Genomic DNA, 22,418 nt, shown 5'->3' with positions numbered 1-22,418 from the left:
TTTTTTTTTTAAAGAGAATTTTTTTTTTAAGATTTATTTTTTAGTTTTCGGCGGACACAACATCTTTATGTGGTGCTGAGGATAGAACCCAGGCCACATGCATGCCAGGCGAGCGCGCTACCACTTGAGCCACATCCCCAGCCCTGATGGTCTCTTTTAATTTACATCAATTTATAACTACATATGCACTTTCTCATTTAAAATATTTATTCTTTAGTTATAGGTGGACACAGTATATTTTATTTTATTTTCGTGTGGTGCTGAGGATCAAACCCGGTGCCCTCATGCATGCCAGGCAAGCAGTTTACCTCTGAGCCACAACCCAGCCCTGTACTTTCTCATTTTAATATTTCTGTTAAATATATTCCAAAGGTTAAAAACCTCATTGGCTTTCACTTATTACTTAGGAGATGAAAAAAGGAAAACTATCTTCTTCTAGGAGGCTGGAGTTTCAGTTTGAGCTCGAAATCTGGAACACAGCTGACTCACCTAATTAAGAACAAATTTTAGTTATTTTTCATTATTAGCCTTTCATTATTATTGTTGTTATTGCCTTTTTAATCCATAAGCAACTTTAACATTTTGAAAAAACATTTTTTAAAATTAGTTGCCTACATTGAAAGATCAGGGGATCTCACTCGAGAACTCATCTTTCAGGATTCCCTGGAGACGGCTGAGGATCTGGCCACGTGACGTTTCCCTCACCTTCCCAACTTTATTAAGGTACAACTGGTGAATAAAATTATATATAGTCAATGTGCAGAACACAATGTTTTGATGGATGGATGTGTATATGCCTGGTCTTAGCTGCCACATGACAGCTGGCGGGGCCTTAGCAGGGGCTGCCGTGAGGTTAGGGCAGGCTCTCCATACTTTGCCAAGCCCACACACGCTGCCAACTGCCTGTCCTCCTCCCTATATGGTCTATAACTTTACCTCTCCTAATTCCCCAAACTGTTTTACTTATGTTAAAATGATTGAAAATATTCTTAATTCATTCTTTTTTTCTTAAACTAGTATTCAACTGAGAAGTGTTCTCACCACTGAACTACATCCCAAGTCCTTTTTAAAAAATTTTTTAGATGTAGTTGGACACAATGCCTTTATTTTATTTGTTTTTATGTGGTGTTGAGGATCAAACCCAGTGCTAGGCGAGCACTCCACCGCTGAGCTACAACCCTAGCCCCTCCCCAAGTCCTTTATATTTCTTTCTTTTTTTTTTTTTTTTTAATATTTTTTAGTTGTTGATAAACCTTTATTTTATTTATTTGTATGAGGTGCTAAGAATTGAACCCAGTGCCTCATGCATGCTAGGCAAGCGCTCCACCACTGAGCCACAACCTCAGCCCCAATTTATTTCTGATTTTGAGACAAGGCCTAAATTGCTGAGGCTGGCCTCAATCTTGAGATCCTCTGCCTCAGTCTCCTGAGTAGTATGGATTATAAGTAAGTATGCACCACTGTGCCTGCTATTATTCATATTTTAAAGTTTGCTACTAAATGACATATATTTTGTGACTAAAGTTCTAGATTTTTAAAATGTTCTTTTTTTTTTTTTGTACCAGGGATTGAACTCAGGGGCACTTGACCACCGAGCCACATCCCCAGCCCTATTTTGTAGTCTATTTAGAAACAGAGTCTCACTGAGTTGCTTAGTGCCTCGCAGTTGGCTGAGGCTGGCTTTGAACTCCCAATTCTCCTGTCTCAGCCTCCCAAGCCACTGGAATTACAGGCATGCGCCACCACACCTGGCTTTAAAATGTTATTTCTTTGATAAATTCTGTGACACCCTACCATCTACCTTCTATTCACAACTGCTTGGGCCTGGTAAAAAGTAAACACATACTGAGCTTACACTGAACCTTCACTTTTTCTCACTCCACATCCAGTTAAACATTTATGAGCTTAAAAAAAAAAAAAAGTGACAAAAGAATTTCTTAAATTACTACCAAGTAGCCACAGACTTTAAATGTTATACTCTTGTGTAACAGGAGACATGAAATTCTGCTTTCCTGTTACAGACAATTCTGAGATACCATATGGACCCTCTTGATTGCTATAATATAAATATAAAACCAACCTTTTTCCAGGGACAGGAAATGCATAATAGAGGAATTGGGATTAAATACACACACACACAATACGTACATATATATGGGTCTTAACTGGGTCTCTCTCTCTCTCTCTCTCTCTCTCTCTCTATATATATATATATATATATATATATATATATATGTATGTATATTGAGGGCAGAGTACTCAGTGATACTGCCTACCACTGAGTCACATCTCTAGCCTATTTTTATTTTGAGACAGGATCTCACTAAGTTGCTGAGGCTGGCTTTGAACTTGTGATCCACTTGCCTCAGCCTCCCAAACTGCTGAGATTATAGGTGTGTGCCATCTCATCTGGCATCCCCAGCTCTTCTAAAAAAATTTTTTTTTTTTACATAATCTCACTAAGTTACTTAAGGCCTCATTAAATTGCGGAGGCTGACCTTAAATTTGCAACCCTTCTGCCTCCGTCTCCAGAGTTGCTGAGGTTATAGGCATATGCTACTGCACCCAGCAAACATACAGATTTTTTTTAAAGGGGGGGGGGAGAGAGAGAGAGAGAGAGAGAGAGAATTTTTTTAATATTAATTTTCCAGTTATCGGTGGACACAACATCTTTTTTTTTGTATGTGGTGCTGAGGATCGAACCCGGACCGCATGCATGCCAGGCGAGCGTGCTACCGTTTGAGCCACATCCCCAGCCCAAACATACAGATTTTTAAAATAAAGTTCACTATGGCATTTTCTATGTTCTTATCTGAAAATGCAATGAGACCAAGAAGGGTTACAATAAACCTTGTCAGACTTCCATAAAACAGATTAGGAGGACTGAAAATAATTAAGAAGCAGCTCTGAACTCTTTTTGTGTGGTACTGGGGATTGAACCCAGGGCCTTGTGCATGATTGGCAAACAATCTACCACTGAGCTACATCCCCAGCCCTTTAAAAAAACTAAGTTACACAGGGTAGCCTCAAACTTGCAATCCGCCCTGCCTTGGCCTCCCAAGTAGCTGGGATTATAGGCATGTACCACAGCAAACAGTAGCTCTGAACTCTTGAGGTCCCATTAGGGATGTAAACTTGCTTCTTGGCAGTGGTTCACAAGTCCAGTGACCATTGGTCCCAGTGACTACAGTAACTGAACCCAGGAGTTTGAGACCAGCCAGGACAACATAACAAGAACTTGTCTAAAGAAGGGAAATGGTCTTAATAATAAATACCACATAAGGTATCAAGACTTTCAAACTTTTTCTTTGATAAGGCTGATTAAGTCAAACATGCTGTGAAATTTTTACATACATACATTTTACATAAATTCTGACAGTCTATGAAAAGCTTAAGGGAGGATAGTGAGTTATAGGAAAGATAATGAGACAGCACTAACTTGAAAAAATTTCCAAGATGGTGAGTTTTATACAGCAAAGTGTATTGTAGTAAGAGAAAAGCACAGAAAAGTGCAACATTAGGGTTAGAATTCAGAGAGACAAAGTACGCATTGTCTTGAGGTGAGCCTATGTCCCAGGCTAATTAGGCTGTATACAAATGCTTTATGTACTTAATTTTCTCTTGCTTTGTTTTCAGATGTTCTCTATCTTTGTGATAATGCTCTTGGTTTGACTGAGGTGAGAAGGGGTGAAAGGAATGTAACGAGAACAGAGGCAGAGGGTTTCAGAGCCAGCTTCTCTTTCCCCCTGTGATAAGGGTTTTACCTTTCCCATTGAACTTAGCAAGAAAGAACACCTAAGGACCACACAATGAGGTGCCTTTCTTTTATAACTACAGAGACTATCATATGGATGTTCACACAAGCTTTTGTTGCCCCGGGCTAGGAATGCACTGTTGTAAGGCTCACAGCAGGCCCTGAGAAAAAAGTCTGGTCCCTCTAACCCTGTGGGGGGTCACTATAATAGGATTTTGATTGTGAGCAGCTAAAACGTGGAGGGCAGTTTATAAAGGAGAACCTTTTAGTTCTTCCTTTAAGTGTTGTTGATGATGTTTCAAATTATGTTTCTGAATTCAGCCAATATACTGAATATTTTAAGCTGAGTTGAACAAGAATAGGGAGAGTTTAGTAGTGATACCTAGGCCTGAACATGCCATGATAAACTACTTAATAACCTCATTCTATTCATGCTTACATAGGATTTTTTTTTGGGGGGGGTACTGGGGATTGAACTCAGGGAAACTTGACCAATGAGCCACTTCCTAGCCCTTTTTTGTATTTTATCAAGAGCCAGAGTCTCACTGAATTGCTTAGCACCTTGCTTTTGCTGAGGCTGGCTTAAAAAAAAAACAACAAAAAAAAACCCCAATTTTTTTAATATTTATTTTTTTAGTTTTTTAGGTGGATACAATATCTTTATTTTATTTTTGTGCTGAGAATCGAACCCAGTGCCTCATGCCCGCTAAGTGAGCATGCTACCACTTGAGCCACATCTCCAGCCCAAGGCTGGCTTTGAACTTGTGATCCTCCAGCCTCAGCCTCCTGAGCCACTGGGATTACAGACATGTGCCACCGTGCCTGGCAGGAATTTTTTTTTTCTAGTAACAAAATTTATGTTCAATGCAGAGAATCTGATAACCTACAAACTGACCCAAAGATAACCAATGTGAACATTCTGGTAAACATTCTTTCAAGGAGCACAGCATTAGGAGAACAGTTATTCAAGCTAGAGGTCCTGGATTCAAGTCCTACTGTGAGTACAAGGCACAATTTGGGCAGATCATTTAATTTCACTGAACTTAGTGTTTTTCCCCTCACCTGTCAAATGTAGATAATAACAGTTACAATGTCACTGCATCATACAAAATGCTTTAGAGCAGACTCACATGCAGTAAGTGTGTAATAAGTGTTAACTATTATGCTGTCTACACAAATGGATATACCCTTTTCTTTCCCACCAAATGGTTTCACATCATAAATCCTGTTTTATCCTGCTTTGATCCCTTAGAAATGTGTTGCAAACATTTTTCTGTATGAATAAACACCTTTACCACATATACAGAAGCCTTGGTGAAGTTGCAGCAGGCAGTACTTAATTAAGCAGGGTTGCCTGCTTTTATACCACATGACCTCACCACTGTGAGCACAGCTAAAGAGTAAGAAATCAGCCAGGCGCTGTAGCACACCCCGGTAATTCCAGTGGCTCAGGAGGCTGAGGCAGAAGGATCACCAGTTTAAAGCCAGCCTCAGCAGAAGTGGGATACTAAGCAATTCAGTGAGACCCTGTCTCTAAATAAAATACAAAATAGGGCTGGGGATGTGGTTCATGCGAGTGCCCCTGAGTTCAATCACTGGTACCATCCCGCAAAAAGGAAAGAAAAGAAAAGATCAGTTTTTCTAGTGAGCAAACATCTTTCTTCTTTCTTTTTTTTTTAATATTTATTTTTTAGTTTTAGATAAACACAATATCTTTATTTTACATTTATTTGGTGCTGAGGATTGACCCAGTGCCTCAAGAATGCTAGGTGAGCAATCTACCACTGAGCCACAACCCCAGCCCCTAGCAAACATCTTTCAATCCTAGAAATATTATTTTAGAATTAGATATAGAAATGTTTAAGTGAATCGAAATAACAGTAAAATATTTTTTGTGTTAAGGAGACTAGAACATGCATGAGGCCCAGGTTCAGACCCCAGCACCACAAAACAAAACAAAAAAAAAAAAAAGGGAAGGAGTCTAGACACATTTTATGATTTTGTGATGTTTGTAAGAATCAACCTATTTGTTAGACTGGCGGTCTTAGAATATCACATTAAAAGAGTATTACTGAATAATTTATTTATAACTTGTGATGTTAAGTTGGAAATCTTAACAAGCTTATATACAGTATGGGAATATTTAAAGAAATCTAAGACTTGGCCAGGCAAGAGGGCTCACTCATATTTGTAATCCCAGCAACTCAGGAGACCAAAGCAGGAGAATTACAATTCAAGGACAGCCTCGGCAACTAAATGAGACTCTCAAAAAGACTAGGAATGCTGGCCTGGGGCTGGGGCTCAGCAGTAGTGTGCTTGCCTAGCACGTGCAAGGCCCTAGGCACCACATAAAAATAAATAAAAAATAGGGGATGGGGTTGTGGCTCAGTGGCAAAGCGCTCACCTAGCCCGTGCGAGATGCTGGGTTAGATCCTCAGCACTACATAAAAATGAATAAAATAAAGGTATTGTGTCCAACTACAACTAAAAAAAAAAAAAAAAAAAAAAAAAAGAGAGACTAAGAATGTAGCTCAGTGGTATAATGTCCCTGGGTTCAATCCCCGGTGCTTAAAAAAGAGGAGGCAGGATGAGGAGTCTTGGACTCATTTGTAAGTTTAAGAGTCACAAGTTTTTTTTTTTTTTTTTTAAATTAAAGAGCTTTGTAAGTTTTCTGTTTAAATCAGACAAATGAAGTTTTTCAAAAGCACATACACTAAATTAATTAATGCCATTTGAAATGTGAAGGTTATCAATTAACTGTTATAGGTATTTATAAGTTTATAAGGACTTTTGAAAGCAATTATAAAATCTATGCTTAAAAACAAAACAATAAGATCTTCAAGCACACAGAAGAACTTAGGTTTTGACTATATTTTAAAGTAATATTAACATTTTGGAAAACTGAATTTCTAAATATTGCTTTCTATTTTACAGGTACATAGTCTTAAAGGACAATAAAAAATACCTATCAAGATCCTCTCTGGGATGGGGTTGCGGCTCAGTGGTGGAGCGCTTGCCTAGCATGAGTGAGGCACTGGGTTCAATCCCCTACACCACATAAAAATAAACAAATAAAATAAAGGTATTTTGTCCATCTATAACTAAAAAAAAAATTTTTTTTTAAAAGATCTTTCCTGATTTCAAGTCTAATTCTCTGTTGATGGATGTGGACCTGGAAAAACTACTCTCCATTCTTTTTTTTTTTTTTTTTTTTGTACTGGGGATTGAACTCAGGGGCACTCAACATCTGAGCCACATCACATCCCCAGCCCTATTTTGTATTTTATTTTAGAGACAGGGTCTTACTGAGTTGCTAAAGGCCTTGCCATTGATGAGGCTGGCTTTGAACTGGTGATCATCCTGACTCAGCCTCCCACTCTATTCTATTTTGTTGTAAGCCAAAGAATTGTAACTTTTATTGTGTGTACAACATTTTATTTATTTAGGATCAAAGCAGTTAACATTTCTTTATCCTTTCAATGATTCTGAAATAAAGTATGGGGTATGATGAAATGAACTCTCCTTTGTTTGCAGGAGAAAAAAATGTGTAAGGTTAGGCAGGATTCATAAGGGCTGAGAATGGCAGAGGGGCTTAATCTCAAAATCAGGATTCACTTCAAGATAGGATAATGAATAGCAGGTAAGACATTAAGTATATGAGGAATATAATTTAATGATCTGTGCTGCATATTTCATTTCCTTGTTTCACAAACACTTTTTTTTTTTTTTTAGAGAGAGAGAGAGAGAGAGAGAATTTTTAATATATTTTTAGTTTTTTTTTTTTAGTTTTTTTGGCGGACACAACATCTTTGTATGTGGTGCTGAGGATCGAACCTGGGCCACATGCATGTCAGGCGAGCGCACTACCGCTTGAGCCACATCCCCAGCCCAACAAACACTTCATTTCTACTTCTCGATATCCTTCCATTTACCCACAGAGGAATGGAATCAAATTTCCAAGGAACAGGCTGGGGTGGTGGCTCAGTGGTGGAGCGCTTGCAACATGTGTGTGAGGCACCAACTTCTATTCTCAGCACCATATATAGATCAATGAATAAAATAAGGTACATCAACAATTTTTTAAAATTCTTTAAAAAAAAAACAAATTTCCAAGGAACAAATGGTAAGCACAGTACCCTATATCCTTCCATACTCACTCACTGCATTTCCTATTGCAACCAATGACATAATAACTGTTATTATCTATTCTACATCTTAGCTGTACTCCTGTAATGCAAGCTAATTCAAATATAACACCAAACCAAACAAAAAACAAACAGCAATAGTAACAACACATAAGGCCAGCTTTCCTGGGACAGATGTCAAATCCAAGCAAGCGTTACAAAAATAGAATTGTTGAGAATTCAAATTATACTACAGAACTATAGGAACAAGAACTTTATAGAGGCTGGGGATACAGCTCAGTTGCAAGTACAAAACCCTGGGTTCAATCCCCAGCACACACACTCACATTCAAATAAACAAACAAATAAATAAAATAAAAAGTCATGGTACTAATATAAAAGCAGACACATAGAGCAGTGGTACAGAATAGAAGACACACAGACAAACCCAGTCATCTGATCCTTGACAAAGATGCCAAAAACATACATTGGAGAAAAGTCAGTCTTTTTAATAAATGGTGCTAGGGAAACTGGTTATCCATATGTAGAAGAATGAGACTAGACCCTTCTCTCTCACCCTGCTCAAAAATCAACTCAAAATGGATCAAAGATCTATAAGTTAGACAGAAACTATGCAACTTCTAGAAGAAAATATAGCGTCAGGGGCTGGGGATGTGGCTCAAGCGGTAGCGCGCTCGCCTGGCATGCGTGCAGCCCAAGTTCGATCCTCAGCACCACATACAAACAAAGATGTTGTGTCCACCAAAAACTAAAAAATAAATATTAAAAATTCTCTCTCTCTCTCTCTCTCTCTCTCTCTCTCTCTCTCTCTCTCTCTCTCTCTCTCTTTCTCTCTTTAAAAAAAAAAAAATGTAGCGTCAACATTTCAACAACTTTCTCAACAGGACCCCTGAAGCTCAGAAAAAAAATGCCAGGAGTTAGTAAATGGGATGGCATCAATTTAAAAATCTTCTGCATAGCAAAGGAAGCAATTAAGAATATAAAAAGAGGGGCTGGGGTTGTGGCTCAGCATAGAGCGCTAGCCTAGCATGTATGAGGCCCTGGATTCGATCCTTAGCACCACATAAAAATGAATTTAAAAAAATGTACAATACCTTTCTGTCCAACTACAACTAAAAAATAAAAAAATAAAAATTAAAAAGAATACAAAAAGATAACTTACAGAATGAGAGAAAAATCTTTGCTAGTCACTCTTCTAAAAGAGGATTATATCCAGAAAATATCATGAATTCAAAAAACTTACCACCAAAAAAACCCAAGACCCAATTAATAAATTGTCAAGATTCTTAACTGTAGTCAACAGAAACCAATCTGATTAGTTCAAGAGAAGAATTTGTCAAGCAATAAATAAAAACAGCTTACAGAACCATTGGGAGAGCTGAAGAAACAGACTGCTGGGCAAAGTGCCAGGAACAACACCCCAAAACACACTGCAGACTGGGCTGCCAAGGGAGCTGCTCCCTCAAGGATGGACCAGGAAGCTGCCAAACAAAAGGCACCAGCCAAATCAGGAAGCTGACACTATAGCTGCCAATCCAGACCACATCTGCTCTGTCAAAATGTGTGTCACCAAAAGGATGGGCCGGCTACCCTCAGAACCTGACCTGCTTCTCTCCTTGTGACTACCTTAAGCGTCTTGTGCAAGTGCTTTATATCGGGCAAACCTCAGTTCACCAGGGAGACTTAGTTGCGACTGAGGAGAGTGTGGGAAAAGCACTTTTGAGTGTTCTAGTCTCACCATGTCCCAAAGGAACTACAATGGATATGCAAACAGCCAATCAGAATCCAGCCCTTACAGAGCAAGTTCTCTCCACACCCCATGGAGAGGAATTCTCAGAACACTTCTTTATACAAATTCAATATTCTAATACAGTGGGTTCTCAAATCATCTGAGGATCTTATTTAAAATCAGATTCTGAGGGCTGGGGATATAGCTCAGTTGGTAGAGTGCTTGCCTCACATGCACAAGGCCATCAGTTCAATCCCAAGCACCACCACCACACACACACACACACACACACACACACACACACACACACACATACATAAAAGTAAAATCAGATTTGGAGACTAGGTCTGGAGTAAAGCCTGAGGTTTTCTGTTTCTAACAAGAAATGGTGACACAGACAGTGCTGGTGGAGCAGCCACACTGAGTTTCAAGGGCTCTCACCGTTTCTGTTTTTATTTAAACAAACAACTTTTTAAAAAATCTTTCATCACTGGTTTTATAAATAAAGCTTTACTGGAATGCAGGTCCATTTTGTTATGTATTATGTGTTATCTCTGGCTACTTTTGCCTTACAATGGCAGAGTTAAGTAGTTGCAACAGAGACTGTCTGACCTGCATAATGAATTTTTCCACTCTAAAAGTATATATTATCTGTCCATTCTTTCACACTATAGAATGAGAACATAGTGTCACATTGCAATATAAGTATTTTTAACAAGATAAAGATTTTATCTTCTATTGGTTATGCTTTTAAATTGTTTTATATTCAAGTCTTAAAAGGCTTCTGAAACCCTAGTCAGTAAAGGCTACCAGTTTTTTTCTAATATTTATTTTTTAGTTGTAGGTAGACATAATATCTATATTTTATTTTTATGTGGTGCTGAGGTTTGAACCCAGTGCCTCATGTGGCTAGGCGAGCCCTCTACCACTGAGCCACACTCCCAGCCCAAGGCTAGCAGTTTGTACACAGAACTGTCATTCCCTTTGCTGGGGCCTAGTTTAAGCATGGGCTTATGAAGCAACTCTGGAGCACCAAACATAAAGAGTCTACAGGGGTATTCCCAGGGAAGGTTTCTTTCTTCCAAATAAAAAGAGACCCCCTAAGGCAAAACTATTTATCCTGTATTTGAAGAGCGTATGAAGGTGGAACAGGAGAAGCCACCTGGTGACCATAAGGAGAGGAGACCAGGAACAAAATCCAATGTACTGGGCTGGGGATGTGGCTCAAGCGGTAGCGCGCTCGCCTGGCATACGTGCGGCCCGGGTTCGATCCTCAGCACCACATACCAATGAAGACGTTGTGTCCGCCGAGAACTAAAAAATAAATATTAAAAATTCTCTCTCTCTCTCTCTCTCTCTCTCTCCTCCTCTCTCACTCTCTCTTAAAAAAAAAAAAAAAAATCCAATGTACCAGGGATGGTGGAACAAAAAGGTGGGAAAGCCCAGGGCTCTTGGTACCGCTGAGTCAGCCAACCTGGGACTTGTGATGTGATATGATAAACCTGTTATTGAATAATAAGAACATATTCTTTTCCCCTGTATACATCTTAACAGATAAGAGTCACATATTATTAAAGGACATTCATACTCATGTTCTCATTTGAACCTCACTCTATCTCCCCTCCTCCCATGGTGGAGTAAACAGGAAGATATTCAAGTGAGGGGCCAAGTTCAGAGAGTTTAAAACTATTTTTTTCCCCACAGGTCACGTAGCTTTTAACTAACAGAATGAGAAACCAAGATTTCCATGGCTGACTTCCTTTCATCATATACCCTCTGGATTCCATTTGGTTCTACCAGGTTAGTCTCCTCAGCAGCCACTGTGAGAACGCCTTCTCATGTCTACTCTGTTGATGTTTATCATTTACTGTATCTGATCATTTCTATTTTGGGTATTTCTTCAGAATCTGCATTATTCCAGCCATTGTTCCATCTAGCACAGATCTATGTATTAATATTATTGTTTATTTATTTAGTATGTGTATTAGGCTCAGGAAGAGGGGAATTTTATATGGGAAATATGATTTTTGCCTTTGGAGATTACAATCCAGTTACAGATACCAAATACAAGATAAAATGAGTTAGACATAAGCCAATGTGAGCCTGTAGAAGTTTGCAATGAGAAATCCTAGGATGTTCTTAGGATACAATTAGTCTAAGGGGACCTCAACAAGAGCTAGACCCAAAACAAATGTAGAATGTAGACTAGCCCTAATGTCACTTTATATGTTAGTCTTAAATGCCCTCTAGAACAAGGAAAGGGTTTTATGTGTGCCAGGGTAAGAACATGAAGACAATAAACCTTATACAATTAATTATGAGTCCTAAATGAGATACCATAGGCAGAGCAAAGCATGGTGTTGCCACAACAGGCTATGGAGAAACATCAGTTCCTTCCTCTTGATTCTAAATTTCAGTCTGTTTCTCAGCTTCTTCCAGACTGCAAAATCGTGAAATATGGGAACTAAGGGCCCATGACTTGACTTTTTCTGTTTATTTGGAAGAATCTTATATTATGGCCTAGGAACTTACTACATGTATGTTGAATACCATATGACTAAATAAAAAAGAAGATGCTGTCATTTTTTCAAGCTGCACCATTACCAGCTCTGGCTAACAGAACTGTTGCTTTAGCCACCATTTATTTCATGGCTAGGATCCAGGAAGCACAGGAGAAAAGGGTCTCTTCTTCCTCCTCATCCCAAGGTTAATGAGAATGAGCTATTATACTAATGCAGACTGTTTTGTTTCTTAGGGCTGATACTTGATCCTCTGCCACAGGTAACAGGCAGTGTTGGAGGAGATCCATGGAAAGTCACAAAGGACTGTCAGGTATCACTGGATATAGTTACTACTACTATGAGTGTCTGATAAACATTAGCACGTCACACCCAATCATTCCTTTAATCAAGAAGATACATGGTAACCTTAGAGGGTATCTCTGTGATCTTAAGTATGCTTATTCAGTGGGTGGTGATAAATTAAAGAATCACACAGATAGGACAGGCTCATGGTCACAAGGTTCAGCTGCGCCCTTTGCTTCAGTACATACCTCCTCGCAAACTTCACGGACTGCTGCTACACTTGGCTCCTCCTCAGGCTCCATGCCACCTCCAGGGACAATCCATCGGTCTGGATGGCGACTACTGCTCACCAACAGCACCTGAAGTCACAGAGGTCACACGGAAAGGGTTAAAAATTTTAAAAGACATTTGGACAAATGTAGTTTAAACCCCACAAACACTGAAGTTATAATTAAGACCCATTCCTTATTTATGCCTCTCCAAATTGCTTTTTTATAAGATAGGTTTCTGTTTCATTTCAAAAGGACACTCTGCCTAGAAAAAACAGAAGGGTACCTGCTTGACCTCTCCTCAGACTCAGTCCTCAGTCTCATCTCCTCCCTGTCCCTTTCTCTAAAGCCCACTGAACATATACCTGACAAAGTTACCAAAAGACAACTTCAAAAAATGCTACTAAAGGGCTTGTAAGCACCAAGAGAGCTGCCGGAAGGCACCCTTGGCTGTGGTTGCCACCATGGTCCAATGCTTTCCATCCACAGTTCTCCCTCCTGTGTGTCCAAATTCTTGTTCTATCAGGTGGCCACAGGCCAATGTAGCTCACCATCCTGTTCTCTAAGCTCTAAGGGTGTAATGAGAACCTTCCTCTATGAGAGAAGCAGAATATTATTTTTATCATTCTCTCAGGGGAAATAAATCCGGACTTTTTAAACTAGGAAATGTTATTAATGGAAAGAAAACTAAACAAACCACATACCAAACACTGTCATAAAATATAGTTTCACTAATTAAAGAAAAAAGAATACAGCTTTAGGAATTGAAACTTAAACCAGTATTCTGATCACAGCTGAAATAAAATTTAAATGTCTCTACTTCCTTTCCCTTCCCATCTTTGGGACAGATGCTAAGCAAAGTCAGTTGGACTCTAATTGGAAGGCAGAGTTGGATTGGCATTATTTCTAAAACTAAAGGAATGCTTAACTATTCCTGAATCTCCTCTCTGATGATGATGACTGGGCCTCCCTGTTCTAAGCCATTTTCCCTGTGAGCTCTTCACTTCTGCTCTGCAGTCATTCTGTTGCCCTCTCTGGCCCATTTACCCCAATGCCTTCTGGTCACTGACCTTCCAGTCATTGCCTCTCTCCTCCTTGAGATCTCTCCAATTATGGGCCTTTGGAAATTTTATCCTCATCCTTAATTCCTGTTTCCCTGCCATGGCAGATTCTCCCGATTCTCACCTACAACACCTGTGATGTGCAAACTGAGTGGAGACCATGAAGTTAGGGAAAGGGCATGAACCCACATCCGTTACAAACTGAAAGAAATAATGTCTTACATGTAGTATTTTGAAAAAACTATGTAAGTTCTGCTTTGATTAATACAATGCAGAATAATTTAACTTTCTATGAAATCCACAGTAGTTTTTTTTTTGTTGTTGTTGGTACGTATGTATGTTCAATTAAAGAATACTCACAGTATAATGCAGAGGCGCCATGAAATTTTGCCATTAAAAAAGAGTCCCCTACTTCAGATCATATACAAAATTAACTCAGGATGAACCAAAGTTAAATTTAAGAACTGAAACTAAAAAAAAAAAAAAAAAGAAAACATAAAGGTAAATCTTCATGATTTTGGATTTGGTAAATTCTTGAATATGACACCAAAAGCATGAATAACAAAATAAAAAATGACAAATTGGACTCTATCAAAATTTAAAACTTCTAGGCATCCAAGAACACTGTCAAGAACGTGAAAAGACATGGGGCTGAGCTGTGGCTCAGTGGTACAGCACTTGCCTAGAATGCATGAGGCAGTGGGTTCGATCCTCAGGACCACATAAATATAAAATAAAGATACTGTAACCACCTTAAAAAAAAGAATGTGAAAAGACAAAAGAATAGAAGAAAATAACTGCAAATCATGTGTCTAATAAAAGCACAGTATCTAAAATATAAAAAGAACTCTTACAATTCAACAAAATACAACATTTCCAAGAAGACATACAAATGGCTAATAGACACATGAAATGATGCTCAGCATCACTTAGTCATTAGGGAAATGTAAAATCACAATAATTCATACCCATAAGGATAGCCTTAATACAAATAAAAGGGACACAACAAGTGCTGGCAAGCATATGAAGAAACTGTACATTGCTGGTAGAAGGCAAAATGATTCAGCCATTGTGAATCATTTTGAAAACAGTTCGGTGTTTCCTCAAAAATTCACATAAACTGGGTGCACTGGGCATATCTATAATCCCAGCAACTTGGAAGGCTGAGGCAGGAAGATCGCATATTTGATGTCATCCTGGGCAACTTAGTGAGATGTTGTCTCAAAAATTAAATGGGCTGAGGGTGCAGCTCAGTGGTTAAGCACTCCTGGGTTCCATCCCCAGTACCAAAAAAAAAAAAAAAAAGTTAACATAAAATTACTGTATGACCAGAACTGGGGATAAGGTTCAGTTGTAGAGCACTTGTCTGCCATGTGAAGCCCTGGCTTTATATCTCCAGCACTGCACACATACAAAACTATTACCACATGACCTAGTAATTTCTAGGTATATACACGAAAGAACCAAAAATAAGAACTCAAACAAAACCCTGCACACAAGTGTACAAAGCAGTGCTATTCAGAATAACCCAAATGTCTATCAAAGAGGATGATATCCAAACAAAATATAGCTGGGTATGGTGGTGCACACCTGCAATCCCAGAGACTCAGGAGGCTGAGGCCAGCCTCAGCAATTTAATGAGGTCCTAAGCAACAGTGAGACCCTGCCCCCTGCCTCAAAATAAAAAATAAAAAGAGTGGGGATGTAGCTCAGTGGTTAGGTGCTCCTGGGTTCAATTCCCAGTATTTAAAAAAAAGAAAAAAAAAGCAGCATATTCACACAATGGAATATTATTTGGTCATAAAAAGAATGAACTGCTGACACACAACATGAATAAACTTGGAAACACTACACTACAAGAAGTCAGACACAAAATGATTCCATTTATATGAAATATGTAAAACAAGTAAATTCATAGAGAAAAAAACAGACTGGTTGTTGACAGGGACTGGGAGGGAGGAGAAATGGTTAGCAAGTGCTTAACTGGTACAGGTTTTATTTTAGGGAGACCAAAGTGTTCTGAAAGTAGATAAGAAGCAGTAAATATCAATGAATTATTTACTTTAAAACAGCTAATGTTATGTTACATGAATTTCATCTCAATTTTTCAAAACCCAGTTTTCAGACCGTGAGCTGGGTGTGGTGGTGAACATGCCTGCAACCCCAGCAGTACGCTTGCAATCTAATCGATGAGAAAGAGCTGAGAAAAAAAAGCAGTAAAATCAATTAATCCTTTACTAATTCGTTATATAAATGACAACAAAGTCCCTCTTCCCCTGCCTCCTAGAAAAATGTTTTCCAGCCTTTCTAAACCTAAGCATGACTTCAAAGGCTGACTAGGTCCATTCAGCCAAGGCTTAGTCCAAATGGGAACATTTCAAAGGTAAAGCAAAGAAAAGGAAAACTCTGACATAAAATACAACCAATCAATTTTTAAATTTCAATCATTGTGAAAGAGTAATTGGTAAATCTAGCTTGTGTTATTGCTTTGCACATTCAAAGCTTGACTATGAAGTAAGACTATCTGTAATAACGCCTCATTACTTTTAGTCACACTTCAAAGCAAACACTATTACTGGTAAATAGCTCTCCTCAGTAAGTTTCCTTGACAACCTGTTGAAAACTTACTGCCAGAAACCCCAAAACAAAAGAGAAAGTTCTTTACTTAGCCAGGGCCTTACTCCTTCTTGCCTTGTAAAATGCTAACCGGTGTTCTGGTCAGTAAATTATTTGTTGGGGGAGGGGGAAGATGCCGGGGACTGAACCCAGGGCCTTGAACATTAAATTCTTATCATGAAGTTTAATTTCGAAACACAAAATAGTCTAAAAAATAAATTAAGTGACAAAGTTCCTAAAAGGTTCCGAAAGTAACGTGCTAAGGGGGGGAATCCTAGAATTTATCATTTGTTCAAAAAATATTCAATAGGCACCATCACAAGCCAGGACTGGAGATGCAGAAATTAAAACCACTGCAATTTTAAGACAGATCATAGTGGAGTACGGTCAACCAAGAACCAGACCTTTATGAAGCTTTAGTCATTGAGACAGGTGACAGCACACAGATGGATAAACACACTGTTAGGCTCATGATATAGTGACTGTATACAGCAGGCAGGAATCAACAAGGCAGGGACAATTTGTTTTCCATGTGGACACAGAAAGGAGATCATCATATCAACTACGACACCCATGTACAACAAAAGAATTTTTTAAAAAGTGAGAATGATAAATCTAATGGAGGGAGAGAGAAATACAGCAACGTTTTATTTCTTGATTACTTTTCCTTTTTTTTTTTTTTTTGGTGGTACTGGCTTTGTACATGCTAGGCAAGTGCTCTCCTACTGAGCAACATCCGCAGTCCTTTTCTCTTTAAAGTTTGAGACAGGGTCTTGTTAAGTTCCCCAGACTGCCACCATGTCCAGCAAGTTTTTTAAAGAACATGAAAAGCATATTTCCTGCTCTAAAGGTATCCAGTGGACTAAGAAAAAAAAAAAAGCATAATTATACAGAGTTGGGAATGCTTTGGTTGAGTTATGAACAGGGTACCACCATGGCATCATGGGAAGAGAAGAGACACCTACTGAGGCTTGAGGGGAGGTGGTGGAGAGATAGTAAGAGAAGTGACTTAAGCTGAATCCAAGCTCAAGAACAGTTATTCAACACCAACAATAACAACAACAAAAATCGTTCAATGGCTACTGTGTGTCCATGTGCTTATAACACAAAAGCAAAGTGGTTCTAGTCTCAGCCCTTAAGAATTTAAAGTCAGCAACTGCTTACATGTCACTAACTGGCAGAGACCAGAATGCTCACCAGACAGTCCATATTCTTGCCTACAGTATTTCCACCTCTCTTGCTGTTAGGTGGGGCCATGTGACTAGACTGGCTAATGAAATGTGAGAAGGGACAGGTGTCACCACTGGACTGTAGCAGCAAGAAGCCCATCCAGTCTCTCTCCTCCTTTGCCCCAGGACCCAAGGACACTGGGAGGTCCAGTAGGTGCAGCTAAAAGCCTGGGCCCCTGTACAGAGGAGTGTGTGTGTGTGGAGTAGAGCCTCTTAAAACCCATGACTGACAGGCATTGTAACAAGCAATAAAACTCTTAGTGTGCTAAAACAATGATTTCAGGTCAAATTTGTTGCATGTTAACCTCGCCTGCTCTGATTAACTTCGAGAGGCAATGAAATGTCTAAAGATCTGTTCTGGGACTGGGGGATGTGGCTCAGTGGTATAGTGTCAGCCTAGCAGGTACAAGGCCCTGGGTTCAATCCCCAGCACCACCAAAGAGAAAAAGAAAATTTAAAAAAATCTGTTCTGTTGCCTGCCTCACACCTAATAATATTGGCAAAGAGTCTGACCCATATAAGCAATCAACAAATGTCTGCTAAAAAAATGAAAAGAATGGACCAGTGACAGAAAGAACAAAGAAATGTGTTGAGAAATAAGGGCCAAGGGGCTGGGGCTGTAGCTCAGTGGTAAAGCGCTTGCCTCACATGTGTGAGACACTGAGTTCGAACTCAGCACCACATTTATTTATTTTTATAAAGATCCTGTATATTTATCTATATCTATCTCTCTCTCTCTCTCTCTCTCTCTATATATATATATATATATATATATATATAGAGAGAGAGAGAGAGAGAGAGAGAGAATAAAAAAAAGAAATGAGGGCCAAGAGGTAAAAAAGACAGGGTCTATCTATCTATCTATCTATCTATATATATGGCAAAGCCATATATATATGAGAGAGAGAGAGAGAGAGAGAGAGAGAGAGAGAGAGAGAGAGAGAGAATAAAAAAAAGAAATGAAGGCCAAGAGGTAAAAAAGGCAGGGTCCAATTATAAATACTTTGGATTGAAAGCAACAGGGAAGTCACTGAAGTATTTTTTTTTTTTTTTGGTGTGTGTGTGTTTTTAATATTTTTTTAGATGCTGATGGACCTTTATTTTATTCACTTATTTATATGGGTGCTGAGAATCGAACTTGGTGCCCACACATGCTAGTCAAGTGCTCTACCACTAAGTCACAACCCCAGCCCAGTCACTGAAGTTTTTGAAGCCTAGAAACGGCAATGTGGGTTTCAGAAAGCTCACTCTGGCACTGAGATGGAAGAGGCCTGGTGATGGAGGTTTCTGTGGTAATTCAAGTTCAGAATGATAAGGGCAGTAGGAAAATAGGAGTTGAAAGGAAGTGACAGATTTTCAGATACATCCCAGGAAGAACCAATAGGACAAGGAGGAGGGCCAGGGCACAGGAGTACTACGTACTTCTCAGGACTGGCTCAGTGGGGAATCTGCCTCCAAGGAGACCATCGAGAGGAGTATGAAGAAGGGAAGCACAGGAGGGGTGGGGAGGCTGGTCTCTGAGCATGCGCAGTGTGATGACCACCGAGTATTTCAAGTGGTGTATCATATAAGTGTGGAACTGGAACTAAGAAAAGGAAAAGTGACAGTGATTTGGGAAACAAGTTTCAGAATCTCCCAGTCAGGGTGAGGTTGACCAAGGGGCAATACATGCATAGGCAAAGCCCCAGCTCCAGGAGTCTGCCCCATTTTCCCACCCACCCTCCAGGCCCCCGATTCCACTGCTGAGGGGGTAGGTGTATTCCAGACACCCCAGGTTAACGATCAGGAGATATTTCCCTTGAAGAGATTAGTCTATGTAAGATGACGTGTCGCTAATTTCTGGAGAATGCCACACAGTAATGTACCTAACACAACCTCATTTCCAACAATGCAAAGCCCTAGCCCTCAACAGTCCCCCAGCACTGCCATTATGGCCAGAAAGCTCTGCTGGCACCCAGGTGGCACAAGGGCCACATAACCCCATCAAATCTGTGATATGCCCTGTAAACTAGTTCTACAGACAAGCCCTTTTTCATCATGAATGTGTCCCTTCTTAATAAAATACCAACATCAAAATGAATAATTATTTGTATCTGCTTGGATTCTCAAATAAATGGAGGTCTACTATCTTTTCCAGAATATTTTAAAGAACAGATGTCATACCTGCTTGTGCACAATGATCCATAAAATGTTTAAAAGATGAGTAAAGGTAAGTATAAGGTGAAGTAACTTATTAAAAGCAAATCAATAAATTATCACAGGGCCCAGTACTAGTACTTTCAGTTCCTAGAGTTTTAAAGCCATTTAGCCTTTTTTTTTTAATAACAGGGATTGAACTCAGGGGCACTCAGCCACTGAGCCACATCCCCAGCCCTCTTTTGTATTTTTATTTAGAGAAAGGGTCTCACTGGGTTGCTTAGTGCCTTACAGTTGCTGAGGCTGCCTTTGAACTCTCAATCTTCCTGCCTCAGCTTCCTGAGCTGCTGGGATTACAGGCATGTGTCACCATGCCTGGCCATTTAACCTATTTTTAAAATAGCTACTTAAAATTCTTAAAGGTTTTTTAAAAAAAAAAAAACTACAGAGGCGCTCAAAAAACTGCTAAAAGCAAGAACTACTAAATATAAACAGTTTACAAAATGCCTTATAAACATCATTTTTCTTGCCTACATGACTAGGTTGTTTATTTAATAAAAGAATAAATTTCCTAGCTGGCATGGTGGCACATGCCTGTAATCCCAGCAGCTCTGGAAGCTGAGGCAGGAGAATTGTGAATTCAAAGCCAGCCTTAGCAACGTAGCAAGGCCCTAAGCAACTTAGAGAGACCCTGTCTCTAAATAAAATATAAAAGGGCTGGGGATGGGGCTCAGTGGTTAAGCGCCCCTGGGTTCAATCCCTGGAGGGAGGGAGGGAGGGAGGGAGGGAGGGAAGGAAGGAAGGAAGGAAGGAAGGAAGGAAGGAAGGAAGGAAGGAAGGAAGGAATTTATTTCCTGCCTACTTACGGAGAAACACCATACAGTGCAAGTGAACAGATATTCTGTCAGTCTGTCAGTTTCTACCTTGGGAGCAGCAAGAATGATATGAAAAGGTAGTCACAGACACAAACTATTATACACAAATACCATCCTTAAGTATGCATCCCCAGGGTGTGGGATATAACACTAGACAATGACTACCTCTGTACAGTACAACTGGGGTCCCTGAGAAGGAGGTGTGTCACTTTAAAACCTCGGGTACAGCTGCCGTAGTTTAGAACAAGCACTGAAGACTTTTATAAAAGACCCAAGAAGAATGCCAAGCATTATTTCCTAGGAAATTTCTGAAAGCCAAATGGAGTGAATGGAATACTTAGAATGCTCCAGTTTCTTGGGGTCATTAAAACAAATGAAGGAATGGCATTCCTGACATCCATAAACTGCATTATTTTCCCACACAGGCTTAGAGCTATAGGAAAGTACTGTAAAACTCCTGCTCATTGATAGGCTGATTTTGCCAAGTCTTGTACTTGAGGTCTTTCAAAATACAGGATCACAAAGGAGACATTCTCTATAAGCTCAAAGACAGATATTGCATTCAAAAATAACATCAATGTATTAATCACATTTCAACCCGATTTAAGATGTCAAAGTACATGGTGTCCACTTTTTAGAAGAGGATAGTCAAGAAACCTGGGAAACCAGTCTGCCTTTAATACACATCCATCACACAAATTCAAAGAAAAAAATTTCACCTCCCTAGACTTCAGCTTCTTTAGGTTTGAAATGAGGTGTCTAAAGAATCTCTAAAATCCTTTCAGCACTGGCTTTCTATCATTCTAAACTTACACAGGTGCATGTGTCTAGAATTGTGGTTCCTAATTCCTCTACTTATTTTGCAGTGCTGGGGATCATTTTCAAAAGGCCCAAAAGGACACAGTGAAAAGCAAGCCTTCTCTCTTACATCTGTCCCCAGAGCACTTCTCATGAAGACTTCTGAGGACAGTACAGCATATAAGTATAAATAAACATTTATTTTCTTTCCTCTTTGTTAACCGTATAGTAACTCATTATATACATTGTTCTATTTTACTTTTTCATTTAAATCATGGAGACAGTTACATCAATACATACTGAGGTCAGTCAGTCAGAGTATCTATTGACAGGGTCTCACTATCTGGCTGGTCTTAAACTCCTGGGCTCAAGTGATCTTCTGGCCTCAGCTTCCCCAATAGCTGGAACTCCAGGTGCACACCACCACACCCAGCTCATTTTTAAAATATAGTAAAACTTTATTATAGAAAAATTCCAAACATACATAGAGAAAATATAATGAATTCCCTAGTAGTCACCATCACTTCAACATTTATCAACATCTTGCCAATTCTTATTGAACATTCACTCCAAATACTGTTTTAAGGTCTCATGAAAGAGCTATGTTCTGTATGATTATGCCACCAGCTTGTGGTATAGTAAATTCGTTATTTCCATTTGGTTTTCATTTTTAGGAACTGCATTTTGTTATAACTGAAATGAAATTCACCTGTTCTGAAAAGCAAAGACTGTCAGGACAGGATTCTGTGAGTCTGACTAATGTACCCACCTGAACTCACACCTCTATAAAGATACATATTTCCATCTCCCCCAGAAAGTGCCTTGTGCTGTCACTGTGGCACATGCCTATAATCCTGGTGACTTGGGAGGCTGAGGCAGGAGGATTCTAAGCTGAAAGCCTGCCTGGGAAAATTAGCTGAAAATAAGAAATAAACAGGCCTGAGGATGTAGTGTGGGGAGCTGCCCTGGAAGAACACACCTTTAAGCCCCCCAGGGTCCTGA

At 39.4% G+C, this 22,418-nt stretch overlaps 1 protein-coding gene across 2 annotated transcripts in view; it reads right to left on the bottom strand.

The window, feature by feature from the left end:
• The window catches only part of Nudt3 (nudix hydrolase 3), a 102,070-nt gene that overhangs the window by 34,646 nt on the left and 45,006 nt on the right, over positions 1 to 22,418 (bottom strand). Inside the window, exons 1-2 of one of the 2 annotated variants that reach the window (XM_021722011.3) lie at positions 13,772 to 13,879; positions 12,681 to 12,791 (exon numbers count right to left, since the gene is read on the bottom strand). In XM_021722011.3, coding sequence (XP_021577686.3) covers positions 12,681 to 12,791; positions 13,772 to 13,864 — 204 coding nt within the window. In that variant the 5' untranslated portion in view covers positions 13,865 to 13,879. Of the gene's footprint in view, positions 1 to 12,680; positions 12,792 to 13,771; positions 13,880 to 22,418 lie in introns of those variants that run through there. The other variant, XM_078020181.1, reaches the window with a different exon arrangement.

This window comes from Ictidomys tridecemlineatus, chromosome 8 (genome assembly GCF_052094955.1).
Source record: "Ictidomys tridecemlineatus isolate mIctTri1 chromosome 8, mIctTri1.hap1, whole genome shotgun sequence".
Classification (NCBI taxonomy): domain Eukaryota; kingdom Metazoa; phylum Chordata; class Mammalia; order Rodentia; family Sciuridae; genus Ictidomys; species Ictidomys tridecemlineatus.
This window is presented reverse-complemented; position numbering and strand designations above follow the sequence as displayed.